Source organism: Alligator mississippiensis, chromosome 13 (assembly GCF_030867095.1).
Source record: "Alligator mississippiensis isolate rAllMis1 chromosome 13, rAllMis1, whole genome shotgun sequence".
Taxonomy (NCBI): Eukaryota; Metazoa; Chordata; order Crocodylia; family Alligatoridae; genus Alligator; species Alligator mississippiensis.
The window spans coordinates 50835677-50852729 of NC_081836.1; the positions used below are offsets into that span (position 1 = coordinate 50835677).

The following is a 17053-nucleotide window of genomic DNA, read 5'->3' on the forward strand; positions in this document are numbered from 1 at the left end:
CATAGGTTTTCAGTTGTTTTAGTTGGTGTTCAAAGTATTTGTCCGGGTGCCCCCTGCTGGTCATTCTCAGAAAGTATAGCAGTCTTGAGAGTCGTTTTCAGCCGTAGGAATAGTTACGAACTGCGGACGACTGGCTACTGAAATTGTCCAAGCAGATAAGGAGAGCATTTGATCACTTCAGAAAGACGCATATAAAGAGTGCAGATATTAAGAGGCAGAGGTGGGCTATTGAGGAAGCACAAGAAAGAGGAGGGTGGGAAAACTGGAAACTAGAAATGCATTTTGTGCTTTTAACTGTGAGTTCCGAATGGTTTGCAAAACATGCCAGGGGAACAGAGACCTTTCTTTCTAAGGAAATATAAAATAAGGAAACAGAAAACAGCAGCTACTAAAAGGTCAGCATCAGCAGCACAGGATTCCCAGACATCCCCCAAGCTCAACATAGTGTATTTTGGCTCAAGTCTTCTCTGAAATCTACCTTTACCACCCATCCTCTCCAAGCAGGTGGTGTTTCTGCCTAGAGGACCCTGCCCTCTGCATTGTGTTTTTCAGCTGAGCCCTTCTGCTGCCTTCTAGCATCCGATGGAGGAACCTCGGGAAAGAGCAGGCTATCAGAATGGATCAAGCTGTAACTGGATTAGTTTTAAGCCATTATGTTTATGTAGTTCTCATTCTGTATTTTTAAGATTTAATAACTTGTTCCTACCCTTAATTTCTTGCCTGGAGAGGGCTGGTACTTGATATAATTGTGCTGTTTTGTCAGGGTAGAGAATGTGTGTTCAGAATATCTATGTTGCAGCCGGTGACGTTTTGCAGCACAGTCCGAGCATTGCTCTCAGCCCTGGTCCTCGGGTGAGATTTCCTAGCTGTTCTCTTATGAAAGTTCAGCTACTTGAATTTTTCAGTCATTTAATTTTCACTCTGCCTCCTTCTGCAGAGAGAGCTGTGCTCTTGGGTATTGCAGCACCCAACAGTACCTGCTCCAGTGCAACGGGGAGCCAAGTGCAACCTCATTCCCACCCTCGGTTGGTACCGCTCCTTCCTAACTGGGGAACTGCTTCTCCCCACAGTGCTAGCTGGGGCCATCATTGCGCTCTCTGCGCCAGAGGGATTTCTAGAGACTCACTAATGCTTTAGCTATTTACAGAACACTCTTCTCCTGGCCTGTTTCTCACACAGTAAAGTGCCCTGGATCTCTGCTGTGGGGATGTTAAGACCCATTAACAAACTCTCTAGGTCTTCCCCAAACAGTCCATGAGAGCACTTCCCAGTGGCAGAGAGAGAGGCAGGGGAGAGCTTATCCATGCACAAGCACAGCAAAGCAATTGTGGTTAGTAGTTAAGTTACAACAAGCAAATGATGAGATGGTACTTGGCCGGCACTGGATTTTTCCTGTAAGCTCAGTTACTGGGCCAAGACGGCGATGTATTTAGATTTCCCAATATGCATAAGGACAATGGTAGTCTGCAGGCAACCTTGTGTCCCACCTGACTAGATGCCAAAAATAAGATATAGTGGTACCCATTTTACACCCAAGTCTGAACTCTCAATGTTTTATGTAGCAATTACGCCTCCTTTGTGGATAGTCCCTATAGGTGCTTTAAAGTAGAGAGAACAGTTCAAGGCAGAATCATATGATGAACAAGAGAAAGTAAATGAGAGAGGGGCCGGGGCAAAGTACAGTCACCTGTCAATTCAATGTCTAGCTTAGAATGAAGACTGGCGTCTGCTTTAAAAGCAGTTTTCCATGCAAGAAAGAAGAAATATCAGTTGCTCTGTAAAATACTGATGCTATAAAACACTGAGCTTTACTGTTGCAGGAAAAATCATTGGGATTCACTCCTGAAAATCTACCAATTCGCTCTTTGAAGAGAGGTTTGAAAACATGAAAACATTTAAACTCTTGACAAGATTGCTTCAAATCTCTAAAAGGATTTTCCTGCAGCACATACAGCAGAATTAAATAACCTAGAAAAGGAGGCAGTACAATCACAGCGCTGTTTCAAGCCACCTTCCCAGGCCTCGGGGAGACATTTGGTTAGCCCAAGATCCAGAGGACTTGCACCTGCTCTGACCTGTGTATCTGTTGCCAATAGGCTGTCCTCACAAGGGTCTCCAGTGCTGTCTAGCTGGGAGCATCGAGGTGCTGCTCACCCAGAGAAAGCACACGTGTAAAGCCCAATGTAGAAGGGACCAAAATAAGGGGAAAAAACCCTACATGCCCAAGAAAAACATTTGCCCTTCTAAGCAAATATAATTTGCCCAATAAATACTCAGTAACATCATCACCAGAGCATCTACGGAAAATGTTAAGAAGGACAGCTAGATAACTCTTCCCTTTAGAAATTCTCTGGGTCCAGTTCATTCCAGGAGAATTAAAAGGTGGCCCTATTCTTCTCCCCCATTGTCCTTATTCACACTTCTAAAACACTGGCAAATACTGTGGGTACCATTGCTTAGGGCATCTCTCACAGCACGCCCCATCTGTGAAGAGCGCCCTGCCATGTGGAGAAGCTATCACAGAAGAGGAAACTATCGAATGGAGCAGAAAAATGTATGTATTGGGAAGCCACTATTAAAGGATCCAGATGGCAAGGAGACGGTGTTAGGAGTGGAGCAGAGAGATTTCCAGCAACTGTGACTAATAGGCATTGGCAAGGACATGAATTTCTTTTGAATTACTGTAACTCTACCCAGTTGCTAAATCCATAGAAAACATTTAGGATTTACTGGAGTTGCTGTTTGACAGCAGAAAGAAAAAGTTCAGATTTGTTCCAGCTGAAAAGGTCCTTCAGCTGTTCCCAACTTAAGTCTTTAGTGAAGTTTTTTTTAATGCATTATTTTTATTTATTTGTGGTTATAAAATGGCATCCTTTGCACATTTATTAACAGCTCAGTAAAACATGCTATTGTCTAAACTCTGTCCACTTTGTCCTACTCCATGGTCAGCAAACCAAACTGTTTGACCATTACCTCTATTAGGAGACCAGCACACCACAGCAAATATAATTTACAGGAGCATGTGGGGGAGGGAGAGATGGGAGGAATGGCAGTATTAATATTGTATTTAATTGCCTCCTCAGAAATGACGGTGGGAAAAATTTCACATTTAAAGTTATAAAAGGTCTGACGGAAGAGCACATTGTTCTTGAAAGGAGAAGGAGAAAAACTGATAAAGTCTTTCACAAGCTTCTCACTTGAAAATTTACTTTCCATACTAAAGAAAAATGAGACAAAAGATTAAAAAAAAAGAAGCCTGCACTCACTTACAGACCATGAATACAGATTCAGAGGATTAATGTGGATTTCTTTGTCCTTTGTGTCTATCCTGCATTTGTTTTCAGAAGTTAGCTTTTAACCGGGAGTTTTATATGGAAACGCCTGGAGGCGCAGTCTTTTCCTGCTTTTCAGGTTTCTCTCACCATTTTCTGCTACTTTCCTTCCATTTCTCAGGTACCAAAAAAGCCGCTAACTGGAGGGGTTGGGCTCAGTGCAGAAAAGCAAGCTATCGCGGTGTAGGTTAATGATGTGTTACAGTCCGTAAAAACCTTCCCCTCACCAGATGTGGGATTTCCACTTTGGAGAGCTCGTATTCTTCCATCTTTTTTTCTGCCACAGTGCATTTGTGACAACATTTTGTTTAAGGGAAGGAATACATGTAGAGTGCATGCTCCTTGCTCCTGTGACGCCTCTGGCAGTAGGCAAGAGTGCCTTCCCTGAGTGGAGAGAGACCACCTACAAGGAGCATCCAAGTGAACTGGCAGTTCAGACGCCCAGGAGAGTTCCTCTAATGCCCTACCAGAGAGAAGGGAGGGAGGAAGGGCAAACCAACCAATGTCTCACCCCTACCCATCCCTTCCCCACATAATCCTTCCTATCTTCACTTATCACATTTGACCAACTTCATCTTTGCTGCAGGGAGAAGATTTAAGGCTTGAGCAGGCAGGGAGCATGCACTGCTAGGGACCGCCACAGCTCATGCCCTGTTCCACAGCTTCCATTGTGCTTTCAGTGCATTGCTTCTCACTAGAAATGGCTCAGAAAAGTGACCACTTCTAGGACACTGAAAGCTGGATTTTGTGACCAGGAAGAAGAAGAGCTGTAGGATTAACAGCCACAGGTGCCATTTGAAAACAGATTGAAGGTATTTGTAGTCTAAGAGGAGAAAAGTTCAGGGGCTACCTCTGTACAGCACACGCTGGGCAGCTCTATAACAGAATCACTATTATGGATTTGAGACCTCATAAAAATGGACACTGGGATAGAAGAGATCCATTCCCACTGTCAGGAATCTGCCACCAATATAATGACGTCCTGTAATATGTAGAAATCCAGCTGTTTTTCTTCTCCTGCCGTCCTTGAAGCTTCTCAGCTAATAGACGGCAAATGCTGCTCAATGAAGATAAACACTGAATAATGAGTCTTGGAGGTGAAAATAAAGAGACTGGAACTTCTCCTAAATGGAAAGGGTGCTGCAGCCCATACTAACCAGGAGAGAGGGGGAGACTGGGGAGTTACTGTAGAAATCTTATGAAAGCCTCCAGCTCTCAGAAGACAGCAAACATGATGCTGGTTTTACTGATAGAGAAGCATATTAACAACCAGAAGGAAGGCTCAAATTGATTGCTGCCAATGAGATGCTGTACACCCCTGCAGCACTACAGACATCTTGCCTCAGAATGGTCCAGCCTGCCTGAGAGACGTTGGAAATGAAATCAGATCTTCAACACTAAACACAAATAAGAACATAGGGAGAAGGAAAGAAAACTGCATGACTTCCAGGTCCACCTTCTTCAAAACGGGATGTGGGAGATGCTGGGCCTTCAACACTCTGCTGTAAAGATTGGCAAAAACTGCCTCTCAAGGAGTCCGTCCCCAAGATTAGGTTTATGGCTTTAGGTTACATTGGAATAGCTTAGCTGAACATTTGTGGTTTTCAAATACCTTCCAATCAAATACTGAGCTGCACTTGCAAAGCTATAAAACAAGCTGCAGGGAAAAAAAAAAAAAAGGTTCAGTAAAATTCATAAGACATAGGTCAGTAATTCGTGCCTGATGCAACCTCCTGCTCTCAGGCCTGAGAGGCAGCAATACTTCTAACGGTGATGGAACGGAAAATATAAAAGAATTAAGAGGAGGGAAAATCATCCAGCCAAAGCTCTGCATCAGCTCAGTAATGAACAGGCAGGTTGTCAAGATCTAACTGATTTTGCTCAGTTTGAATAAAAGGAACCTTATTAAAACACTCTGGACATAGATGAACTTTTCTGTGCTCCGTATTTATTATGTCACCTGCTTTGGAACAGGAGCTGTAAATGCTTTAATAAATAGGCTGAAAGGTTGTCTAGTTTGACTGTAGCTTTTGTAAATGCTTATGTATCCTCTGCTGAAATGTTGTTTTGTAACTTCTCTCTCATCGAATCACAACATGTATCCCTCTGCCATCTGCAACAGCACACTCAGGGAACTATTCTTCTTTCTCCAGTGCTGGAAGCACATCAGTATCACAAAAGGCTGATTCTGAGCCCCTCTACAAGGATGCCAACAGGTCTTGCATCTAAAGTCCAGATCCGGCAAAAACCAAACACATAAACAGCAATGCTGGTCCACAGGGAAGCGAGTAAATAGGAGGAATACGTGATGAAGGAGCCACTGCAGTATGAATTAACAGAGTGCAAGAGACTTGGACAGATTCCAAAAACAGCGTGGAGGGACCCAAGGGGGGAAAGGGCTAGAAAGAGGCAAGACAGACAGAAGATCAGAGGACTCAAAATTTTTTGTGGCTTCAGGGACTTAGGTTTGTAAGGGCCTTTTTTTTTTGTTGAGGGAGGAGGGAAGAGGAGCAGGCAAGGTGAAATGCTCATAGATTGGAGTCGGTTGGTAAAGAAGGATTATTTTCTGGAAATACACTACAAGGAAAAGTGTGTAATGATAAATGCTAATGTGTTGTCATTTAAATGGCAAGCTCCTCAGCACACGGACAGGTTTCATGGTTGTGTATAGCTCTCAGTAGAGCAGGGTCTCGAGCCCATGGATGGTTCCTTCCCCGCTCGCTCCCCAAATGTTTAGCAAATGGAAACAACTCCCTGCACATAGCTCACCTGAGCATGTTCACTTCCTCCTGTGTGACGAAGAGGCTTTGATCTGCTGTGCAAGTTTGAGACTTCAGGAACTTCAGCTCTGCCTCCAGCTGCAGAACAGGAGAGGACGTTAGTTCACACAACAAATTCAGAGATATTATGGACCGTTGTAAATACTGAAAGGAGGGAGGAGAGTTTTAAGTGCTATACCATATCTAAACATCTGATTCCTTAAACTTTGGGGACTTTAAAACATGCAATATTTGTGCAGCTGCAGTGCCCAGGTGCATTGTGGTTTTGTTCACCTTCCTCTGACACATCATAGATCGCAGTAACTCTATGAGACAGGATGCTGGACTCAATGGCCCATCGTTATATCACTATAATGGAAACTATGCTCCTATATCCAACTCTATTGCTGTGCAAGTATCTTTAGTCTTGTGGCTCTTCTACCTGAAGGCGACAGAACTGGAAACTGGAATCGTTTCAATGTACCATGGCAAGTACAATTTCATGCGTCAAGTGCCAGCTCCACAGCTAACACTCTTCTCTCTCCCAATGCCTCCATTTAGCTTCCCTGGCATTTGGTCCAAGGCAGCGAAGGGATTATTTTATTCAACATTCACTACTCCTCTTCTAGGCATGTTCCTTATGACTCTCCACAAATCATCTAAGGCAGAGAACCCCTTATATGAACCTAAAACTGGCTTAGCTCCTGAGGTTCAGAGCTGGAATTTAAACCTCATTTAACACCAATTCCTCCCCAAGGAAATGAACCCCAGCTAAGATGATGTCGGTGCCTTGTCCAGACCAACTCGGAAGCTCCTGTATGGCATATCCATTGGATAGCAGATGCTTTCCAACAACTTCACATGCACAGGCCTCTTGTAACTTAAATTGTTCAGGTGAGACGGGGCCAGTAGATTAAGAATTAAGGAAGCATTTTACCTCAAGCTTCTCAACCAAGAAGATCCACCATCTCACATGTGAATACTTCTTTATCCAGGCCCTGTCATTTTCTAGTTGGGGACATAAGGAAAGGAACGGAGAAATCTCTTCAGTCTCTTTGACCACTGGAATCTGTATTCTCCACCCAGCTGCTAAGACACCATGGGCAGGGGAAGGGGAAATGGCAGCACTCACTCCCCAAAAAGCCTCCAAACTTGTAAGCAGAGAAAGACTGTACAGAGCGCATGCAACAGCTGTATTACTACCTCACAGTGTGAACTTCTCTGGTTTTTCCTTCATCTGACACGTGCGTCCTGACTGCTAACCCTGCTCATAAATCTATAGCCAGATGTTGTGGTTTTCACTTATAAGGAAAACAATAAACAACACAACCTTCATTACAGATGAAACCATATGAACACAGAGGACTCGGCATCAGGTAGATTAATGCATTAACACAGGTTCCTTCAGCTGTACTGATCAGGCCTGTAGAGCATCACAATTCTGCACTGGCAGACAGGGCTCGAATGCAGGAAGCTGGTACCAAGTTACAACCGGAGAAAGGAACATGAGTAAGAAGGCAAGAACGAATGGACAACTGCAGAGCTGCACCTAGTAATAACACTTAGCCGGGAATCACGTTTCAATGTATATACTTTTGCCCACCTGGGTGCCCCATGAAATGCATCAAGATCATGGAGCCAGGTACAGGCAGATGCAGCAGCAGGGAGCGGTCAGATTTTCCCGTATTTTTAGGGAGAAAGAGTGGGGCAAGATGTTCTATACACCTTCTTCTTTGGAACTGTGATGCATGTTTTTGCTCCCATTTCCTGCCAAACCCCTTTCAAGAAAAGAGAGGAGAAAAAAAACGCAAAAGCTCACCTGTACCACCGTGCTGTAAAAATGTTAATGTATATTAGCTAGCTGATAAGATTATCACAGCAAGAAATGTTTTCCTCAATTTTCTGATTACCAAGCTTATCTCTCCCCACTCAGCCCATCGCAGATGGCTGGGATAAAGCAAGTGCTCTAGATAATTCCAGGGATGTGAATCAAGGTACCAGCACTGGCAGCAGACTTCAATTCCAACCTACTTCTAGCAGGAAAACATTCATTATACACCCTGCTTCCCATCTCCGCTCAAGGCTGGGATGAGGTTTGTTATTACAGTTTTGCACTGCTTTCCAGGCTGCATGTGGACAGCATTTGAAGATGGAAGGGCTGGTAAATGTGTTATTTATCATAAGCTAAGCGGCCTCAGCCTTGAGTCCAACTGCCACCTGCTTACTGACATGAGCCGATAAATCACTGCTGGCTCCTCTGAAGAAGACGGGGGGTTAGTAATCTGCTGCTGTGGCTTGGGGTTGTGTGCGGTCACTGTGTGGACAAGCAAAAAGTTTGAGTGTGTAATGGAACAAGGCAACAGGTGTGCACCTGCTCACACACGAGTGTGCTGCAATGGAAAGCATCAGCGCAGGTCCTTTATATGGCATGTTGGTGATGACAGGTTAGACTCAGGAATTCCTGATAACTGCGTAGCAATTACCTCGCGAGTGGCTCCGTTAGACACCGAGTGAGATTCTGTACTGCGTGTGTTAAAACAAGTCAGGGGAGGTGAGGAGGAGCACATGGGCAGGGAGGCATAAGGGGGCTTTAGACATCATCTTTATGCCCTCCCGATTTTAACCTGCTCCAGGGCTGAGGCAACCCAAGGCTAAATGTGGCTGCTGAGAATGGGGGCAGGGGGGACTGCATTAATATTCATGCAATAAATCAGAGTAAGAGGTGTATGCAGACATGGCCATGTTAATAGATAAAAAGGATTCAGGGTTTTGAGTGCATAGACCTCTATCTATTCAGTCTCAAGGCAAAAATCATCACTATAAAAATCTGTTAAACCTTTTATCGAAAGGAAAAAAACCCAAACAGTGGATCGTTTGAACAGCACGGTGTTCAGCAAGGCTTTCACTCTAACAACAGTGCTTACGCCTCAACTCCTTTAGCTATAGAGAGCTTCTTTAAGGAACACCGCCTTCTCCTGCATTTGACAACCTTTTAGAGGGTGTTAATTGTCCTTTCCCAGGAAAAAGAAATAGCTGATTGCAACGGGCTGGAGCTGTTGCTCTTGCTGGAGGCTGATCCTGCTTCCTTGAAGGTAAAACAGGACAAACACTCACAAAAATAGAGAGAAAAGGACAGCAAAGACAGAAAATCATATTCCGGGTGCTGACTGGTACAAGCCATCTCATCCTGCTAGAGAAAAGAGAGAGCCACAGACAGCACTTGGCCCTACTAGCAACTCCAAGACCAGCAAGCTTCTGCAAGCATCAGGTTGTTTAAGGCATGCTTTTAGCTATCTCTGGAGTCACAGGTTTGCAAGAAGCATGGCAAGAGATGTGGTCCTAGCTTGCTAAGTCAGAAAAGGGGAGAAAAAAGGAAAAGAGGACATGTGGGAGGGGATGACAACAGAGATGAAAGTCTCATGTTGCAGGTGGCTATCAGGACCCGGCATCCCTGGGGAGGTCATGTTGTACCTCTCATTTGAGGACCTCTCTGGCTCAGCCTTGTCTCGATACCTCCTACGATTGGGGTGAAGGACTAATGGGCATGGTGAATTGCAGACCCCTGCCTGGGAAAAGGTCACTAGTTCCAGTCCTTGCGTCCTCTGGCTGTCAGCATCAAATTATGGATCCCAAAAGAGTGATGGATAGAATAGCCCATCCTCATGTTATTCTGTCCACCAATTAGGCCTAATTTCCAGCACATCAATTTTGATCAATTAATTTCCAGTCAACTTGTTTACAAGACATGACCTTAACACAGTCCTTGGGTGGTTTCAGTAGGCGTCTTTGGGCTAATTCAGATTTTCTGCCTATCTTTCACATAACTGACTTAACTGACTGAGCTAGACTTTGTTGCCTTGGACAACTCACACCTTCACCTTCTACACAATAGGGCATCTTAACTTAAAGCAAATGTAGGCAACAGGACTGTCCAGAATCCTTCTCTGTGCTGTCTACTCCCTCCCGTCATCCCTTCCTTAACCCAGGCCTAGCCCATACACCAGCTTATCAGGAGATGGTCTGAGGCAGGCTTATTCAGTTCCTGCACCAAGGAAATTCTGTTCTGGACAGATCTCGGGGTGTTAAGGCCCACTGAAGTTGTTCTGGTTATTTTAGCCGTCAAAAAGAGGTCCAATGCAAAAATCAGCATTTTGCTTTATTACTGATGCACAACACTATGTGCAGTGCATTTTATCTCCTCTCCTGATCCTGAGAAATGCTCAAGGAATGTGACTCCTATATGAACTTCGAGCTCCAACTCCTCAGGATCAGTCCCTTCATAATACTCTTGTCTCCACTGACTGGAATATATTACTGGTTTCTAAAGGAGCTGGGCTATTCTTTTTAGGTTAGCCAAGGTTTTTCTGACACTAGAAAAGGCAGAATGACAAGTAATGTCAGAGATCGTTACTGGAGAGAAAAAATAAACCAGTGTGTAAACACTCCGACTACTGGCACAGTGACGCCTTTCCAGCCCTTCCCTCAAAACACTTCCATTATATCCAGCCCCTTTTCATTTTCTTGACTTCTAGTAAACTTTAGAGCTAGTGACTAGATGTAACCAGTGCACATCTTATTTTTTTTTTTTTAAATCTCTTGTTATCATTAAGGATGAAAGGGCCACAGTGTGTGTGTGTGTGCATGCGTGTGTGTGCGTGCTCAACCTCAAAACAGTGAACTGGAATGATGCTTTAAAATAAATAAATAAATAAAACCCCCATGAGTCAATCTTTATCATTAACAGAGTAGAGGAGAAGCTTTAAAATTACTATACATTTTAGAATTAAATAGACTGGCTTCCTCCCTCCCACCTCCATTTTAAAACCTGCCTGGACAGGATTTCCAGATGGCTGTACCCCTGCAAGTGTTAATGGCATTACCAACACTTATAGCAAACTAGGGAATGCATTTATTTCCGTTTCCCTGTTCTACATGCAGGACCAAAACAACCCCTACCGGGCAGGGGAAACACACAACTATGGATGCAGTTCCAGGCAGTGAATCAAAGCAGATCCTGCATCTGAGATGCTTGGATTCCAAGATGCACATGTGGCATTTTGTCCATTTTAGCCCCAGGACCCTCCTCTCCCAATATAGTGCCTTGGTAATGACTTGCAACCTGATTCTGAGTGACACTGGGTACCCAACAGCTCCGGCTGCCTCCACTGGAAGGGCGGCTGCTCATAAACAGTTAAAATATTCAAAAACACCTAAGTGACTTTGAAGCCCACATCCCAGTTTCAAAACTCTCAAGGGACCTGGGCTCCTAAGTCATTAAACTGGATGTAAGGTGCTTTTTAAGCCACCTGTTAAAGTCAGGGCACTTATTTATACACGGAAACAAGAATTGGGTACCAAGTTCTGGGCGCACAGGTTTCAAAGCACTGCTGCAGATTTGTTATTTTATGTCAAAAGTATTTCAGCTTGCTGCTCAAAATCAGCATTTGTTTGCCTGCTGGAAAAAAGGGTCAGGTTTACTTGCCCTCTTTGTAAACACAGATTCAGACAAGAGCGCATCCTAGAGAAAGGGAGTGACTATTCAAACCACCGGCGTGCTGCAAATGAATGAATTACAGTGAGGGTCTGATCCAGCAGCCTTATACTGATGAAGCCTGTCTGCATGTCATTCAGCATGCAGAGAACTGTAAAAAAGGGGGAAGTGATGAATCCATTCTACAAGTCCAAAGGTTTACTTAACAATGGGCTGATGCAACATCCTTTGAAAGACCTTCTTCAGCCAAAAGAGCCTGATTTTAAAAGGCAGAAATAAATAAGAGAATCATATGGAGACAGCACAGAAAGGTGAATTGAGAGGTTGCGTTCGACTGCAAGTCTCAACACCATTCGGGAAGCTATTTAAATTCATAAATATTTAAGCGTATGGAAACCAAGCAGGCTTGGAAGGGAGAAGCATGAATGCCTGAAGACTAGAACCAAGAAAAGGGGACCCTTAATATGACCTGTACACCCAAGTTTGGAAACCGAGCATGTCATCCTCCAGCAGATACTCAAGATGCCAATTCTTTTTGTAGCATTAGCTGAACCCTCTTACAATAGTGGGGGGCAAACTTTTTAACTAAAATGCCACAAATTAGTCCGGTGCCCTCCCCAAGTACCACTCTAATCCCCTTCCCTATCTGATCTGCCGCTCTGCTCCCTGCCCAATCTCCTGCTCTGCTTTCTGTTTTCTGCCATATTTGCTGCTGTGCTTTCTGTCCCCTCCCTCATCTGCCACGTCACACACACAGGCTACCTGTGGCACGAGTGCTGCAGGCTGGCTGCTCTTGTTCTATGAAGACAGTAGCAAATATTTTGTATTATTGTATTTACCTCCCTTGCTGCAGTGTTTGGTGGCCTCATCTCCCATATTTCCTGATGCCCAACCAAAGGTCCCAGATAACTTGGTGCACCATCAATGACTTTTTCATCCGGGCACATGGCAATACTAGTGGAGAAATAAACTCCAGAGTCCCTTTCTGATCAATCACTCCATGCAAAGAAAACATGAACATCTGCCTAAGCCACAGGTGGACAAAATGTGGCCTGCGGGCCCCTTGAAATTTAGAAAATTAATATTTATCTGCCCCTGTCTGCCTGTTATGCGGCCCTTGACAGCTTGCCAAAACTCAGTAAGTGGTCTTCTGCCCAAAATAATTGCCCACCCCCGGCCTAAGCCATGACCTGTCAATGTGACAGTGGAGTACAAGAGCTGTCCTGAACTGTCAAAGGAAGACATCCCGGGGAAGAGTCAAGCAGCACCAGATTTCTCAATGACCAAGTCACGTGTTGATTATCTTTGACCCCACGGCTCGACAGAACCAGAACAGTCCTGGCTACACGACCTGCCGTTGAGAAATGGACTAAGCAGCACAGGATTAGTTACTGCTTATTCTTAGGGAAAGCTAATCCATGATGCTATTGTTGAGAAAAGGGAAGAGAAAAGAAAATTGGATACCCAATAACAGTGCTTTAGAACTACCTATTTCACACTCCAATGAAACAAAAGCCATAGAAAGTGTTTTTAAAAAGCCACAGTGGCTAAATGGATCAGCCTTACCCATAATCCCACAGTCTGTATGAGTTAATTGGTCTGTAACAAAGTTCTTTTATTGGTGAGAAGGGAGAGGGGAGAAACACTCTCCCTACAAATAAGTTCCTAAAAAAAATAAAAAATAAAAATAAAAAAATAAAAAGCCTACAGGTGTATATATTATTGTACGGGTGTATATATTATTGTAGGGATACAACAGAGGAACGGAGACATGCTGACTTGGGCTTCTTTTCCAATACAGTCTGGATTGTGTTTTTTTTCTTCCTGTTGCTGTTAAAGAGAGCAATTTTTCAAGTTTATACTGAATGTCACTCTATTTCATTTCCAAATATAATCTCCTGGAGAGAAGGCTCGCTTGCCCTATTTCCAATCTCTAAAGTTAATACACAAATTTATATTCCTTTCTCTGACTCGCTCTCCTAAATTAAGAGGTGTAATTACTAGGAGCGCTTGCTACAAACGAATCAAGTGCCATGGGAGAAGGAGCTGTCACCACCGGACATCTGCAGCAGCCGCCCTCCCTTCTCTGCTGTCCCCCAGGAGGATCCTGCCTCTGAGGCACTTTCCATCTTCCCCATTAGCAAGACTTGCTCACATGCAGGAACAGGAGGCGACCCCTCTCCTCCTGCCAGGACAGTCATAAAAAATAAATTACAAAATTACTTTGACCTGCCAGGGAGCCGCTACTGATAGCAAACGTCACTCCTTCCCGACGCACTTTGCCTCGGGTTCCAGCTTTGCTGGACTATCAGGCAGCATCAGGTTTTGTAACTGAGAGCAATGAAATGCAGTTGGGATCTACAAAGTTGGTCCCAACCTTGCTCTTCTCATTCCCCGCTCCTCCTGTCTCCAGAACCCTCTCAGAAAGGAAGATTGATTATTATAATCAGACTTAGCAGTGATACAGCATTTGCATTTTCAAAGCACGGCACAGTCATTAACTAATTCATCTAATTCAAGAGAGCCCTAATGAGCTTTCACCCATCTCCCCTTCTTTGCTCCAGAGATGCAAAGCAGTCCATGGTTTTTCGTTACATGACTCATTTCATGCTCTGTAGTCACAGACATTCCTGGTGAAGTTGCAAACAAATTGAGAGGGCCAAATTTAACCCTGGTGCAAAGAGACGCAACTGCAGTGATAAGAATTTGGTGCGGACGGGTATGCAGACACACACGTTACACAAAACTAATTACCTAGAGGTCTCAATGTCTCAGCACAACACGACAGGGCACTACAATCAAGAGTCTGAAGTTACACAGAAAGCAGCTGATTCTCATGAACCGAAGGGAGGATGAGTGGGTCACCAGCCCTGGACACCAGCTAAGCGAGGAAGGAGGGGGAGTAAGAAACCGGATGCAAAAATAACTGCTGTTGCCACTGGTCCAGTCACTGCCGCTGCCAGCGTCCAGAGTACGAACTGCCCAGTTATGCTTCTAAATCTGGCTATATCTAAACGTGTCAATTTAGACAAAATGATCTGCGTGAGTACAGGAATCCCTTTGGTTTCTTCTAAGATGTTCAAATACCTTATTCAGGACAAAAATAGGTTATGCAATAGGCTGCAATGAAAGGTTTCAACCTAGTAAGCTTTACTTACTGAAGCACTGGTCCAGCTATGGTTTTTGTCAGCTGACGGGTTTGGTATTTTGTCTTTGTTTTCATGCCTTTCCCACATGCACTTTCTTTTATCGAAGGTCTCATTGGGATTGGTGTTAGGCATGACTGATTGGGGAAAACCATAATGGATACTTCCCAGGGAAAGAAGCTGACTTCAGAAATTAAAAGAGGCTAAATTAGGGAGAAAGCAGCATCCTGAGCAAAAGAACTAGAGGCAAATGGAAAGCAGCAAGCCGCCTTATGCCACTGAGGACATTAGGAGAGCTGTGAGGCCTGAGAGCTTGTTGTAAAACCACGTTCTTCCCCATTTTCCTCTTCCCAGATCTACAGAAAGTAGTAAGCATGGATCCCCTTCCCCTTTGCTCAGCTGTGCTCCCATTTCCTTACTGCTAGTCTTGTGCCCTCCCGCACCAACGGCAGGGCACGCATCAGCAGAAGGTCCTAACCTCTTCTAGCAGCTCGTTCTGAAGAGGAAGCATCCGACTTCCACGTCGGTGCCGAGTCTCTCCGCTGTCATCAGACCTGCTTCACCGCTTCCACCGGCAGAGAGAAAGACTGTTCCCTTTAATTGCTACAGAAAGCTCCTCCCACCAGGGACAGCAAGCCAGCTGGTGTCCACTGAGAGGAACGATGCTCCCGAGTAATTAGACTTAAATACTTGACACCTCCTACCCATTACCCCTGGTTAGGAACAGCACAACATTGAATAACAATCTCTTCAGGGAGCACGACAAGGCTCCTGGAGCCAGGAAGCCAGAATGCCATCACTGCAGCCCGCAACACCAACGGAGCATCACTTGTGCCCTCGGACAAAGCAGCAGATGGGTCCCTTTTCCAGGGTAGGGCGAAACTCTCCAAGAAACAGGTATAGCTGCTAACGCTGGGCTTCTCAGGAGCTTTCGATGCAGACCCCATGTCACAAATGAAGCTGCGGAGCTGTGTGCCAAGTCTGCTTATAATAGATTTGGCTCCTGGTTCTTGGAAATAAACTACAGGGGGATTTCTGATGCATTCAACCGAAGTCTTAGATAGTGACCTCTGACTTCACTTCAGTTTTTCCTCTTCTTCAGGGTCCTTGCCAGTCAGTCCCCAAATAACAAGTGTTTAAAGAAAAACAGTAAGTGAGGAACAAATGCATTTCCTCTGATTAAACTACAGAAAAGGGCCTTTCCCCTTTCCTACGTCCTTGTGACAAAGTACCAAGCAGAGTTTGCAGATTTGCTGGAATCTGACGGCTGAGCTGTGAGCGCTTCTGCGGTGGCCTCGGACAGGGCTGTCAACTGGGACATCTCTGCTTCCTCCATCTCTAAGGACATGGGCATGATGGAGTAAGGCCTTGCTTGATTCGGCTGAGTGCTGGGCTTGCAGCCTGAAACAATCTCATTTGGAGATGGCTCTCTCCAAATATAAATACCCTCAGAGGGTGAAGAGAGGCATGTAGGGGCAAATACTTCAACATGCTTTTAGGAAAAGCCCTTTTTTCACCTTGTATACATGCTGCAACCACGAATGTGTCGGTGTTCTCTACTGCTGGAGGCGCTCTTCTCATTTCTGGCTCAGCTGGAGGAGGGAGAGCGAGCCGGGGACATCAGGATTTCTTGCTCAGTGTGTTTTCCGAAGTCCCAGTTACAGGAAGCAAAGGGATGGTGCAGGAAATCCAATTAGTGCCACATAAAAGAAGTTCTCTCAGCAGAGGCTTCCAATTGCCTCCAAGAAACAGTGGCAGATGCTTGAAGTCATTGCTCTTGTTCCCCAAGTCCTTCCCCAAAACAGATTGAAGAAGAGTTGATTTAGAAGTACTCCAAGTTTTCCAGCTAAATGAGCCAACAGGAGACCTTCCTGCTACAGCAAAGGAAGGGGTCAGTTCTGAATGTGCAGGGGATAGAGAGACCTTCCCCTTCTATGGCAAAATACAAAGAATAAAGCAGGCACTGCTAAGTTGGACTTCCCTTTTATAGTGCATGTGTATGACCCCTTTCAGTCACTACTGTCACTGTCAAAAAATTTGCAGAAAGCAAAACAAACAGTGATTCACCCTTGAATACCACTGGTTTGGCATGACTGCCAGAACGCAAGCCTGGCTCCCCCAGCATTTGGGACACACCGTCCCCCCTGCCACCATCAGTAAAGTCCTACCCCTAGTACAAAGGGGAAGAAAAAGTGCAGGATGTAAGATGACACGAGGACCGAGAACAGCATCAACAGGACAATGCCTGGCAGGAGCCCAATTTTATTCAGCCAGTCTTTAGAGGTTAATGAAGTATTCATAAATAAGTAAAAATTCTCCTGACAA

General features: G+C 44.7%; 1 protein-coding gene across 4 annotated transcripts in view; it reads right to left on the reverse strand.

Moving 5' to 3' along the window:
* MAD1L1 (mitotic arrest deficient 1 like 1) overlaps positions 1 to 17053 on the reverse strand; it is a 488928-nt gene that overhangs the window by 202901 nt on the left and 268974 nt on the right. For all 4 annotated transcript variants that reach the window (XM_059716930.1, XM_014610725.3, XM_019494775.2 and 1 more), the window contains one exon: positions 6102 to 6190. In XM_059716930.1, the coding sequence (XP_059572913.1) occupies positions 6102 to 6190 (89 nt within the window). The remainder of the gene's footprint in view (positions 1 to 6101; positions 6191 to 17053) is intronic.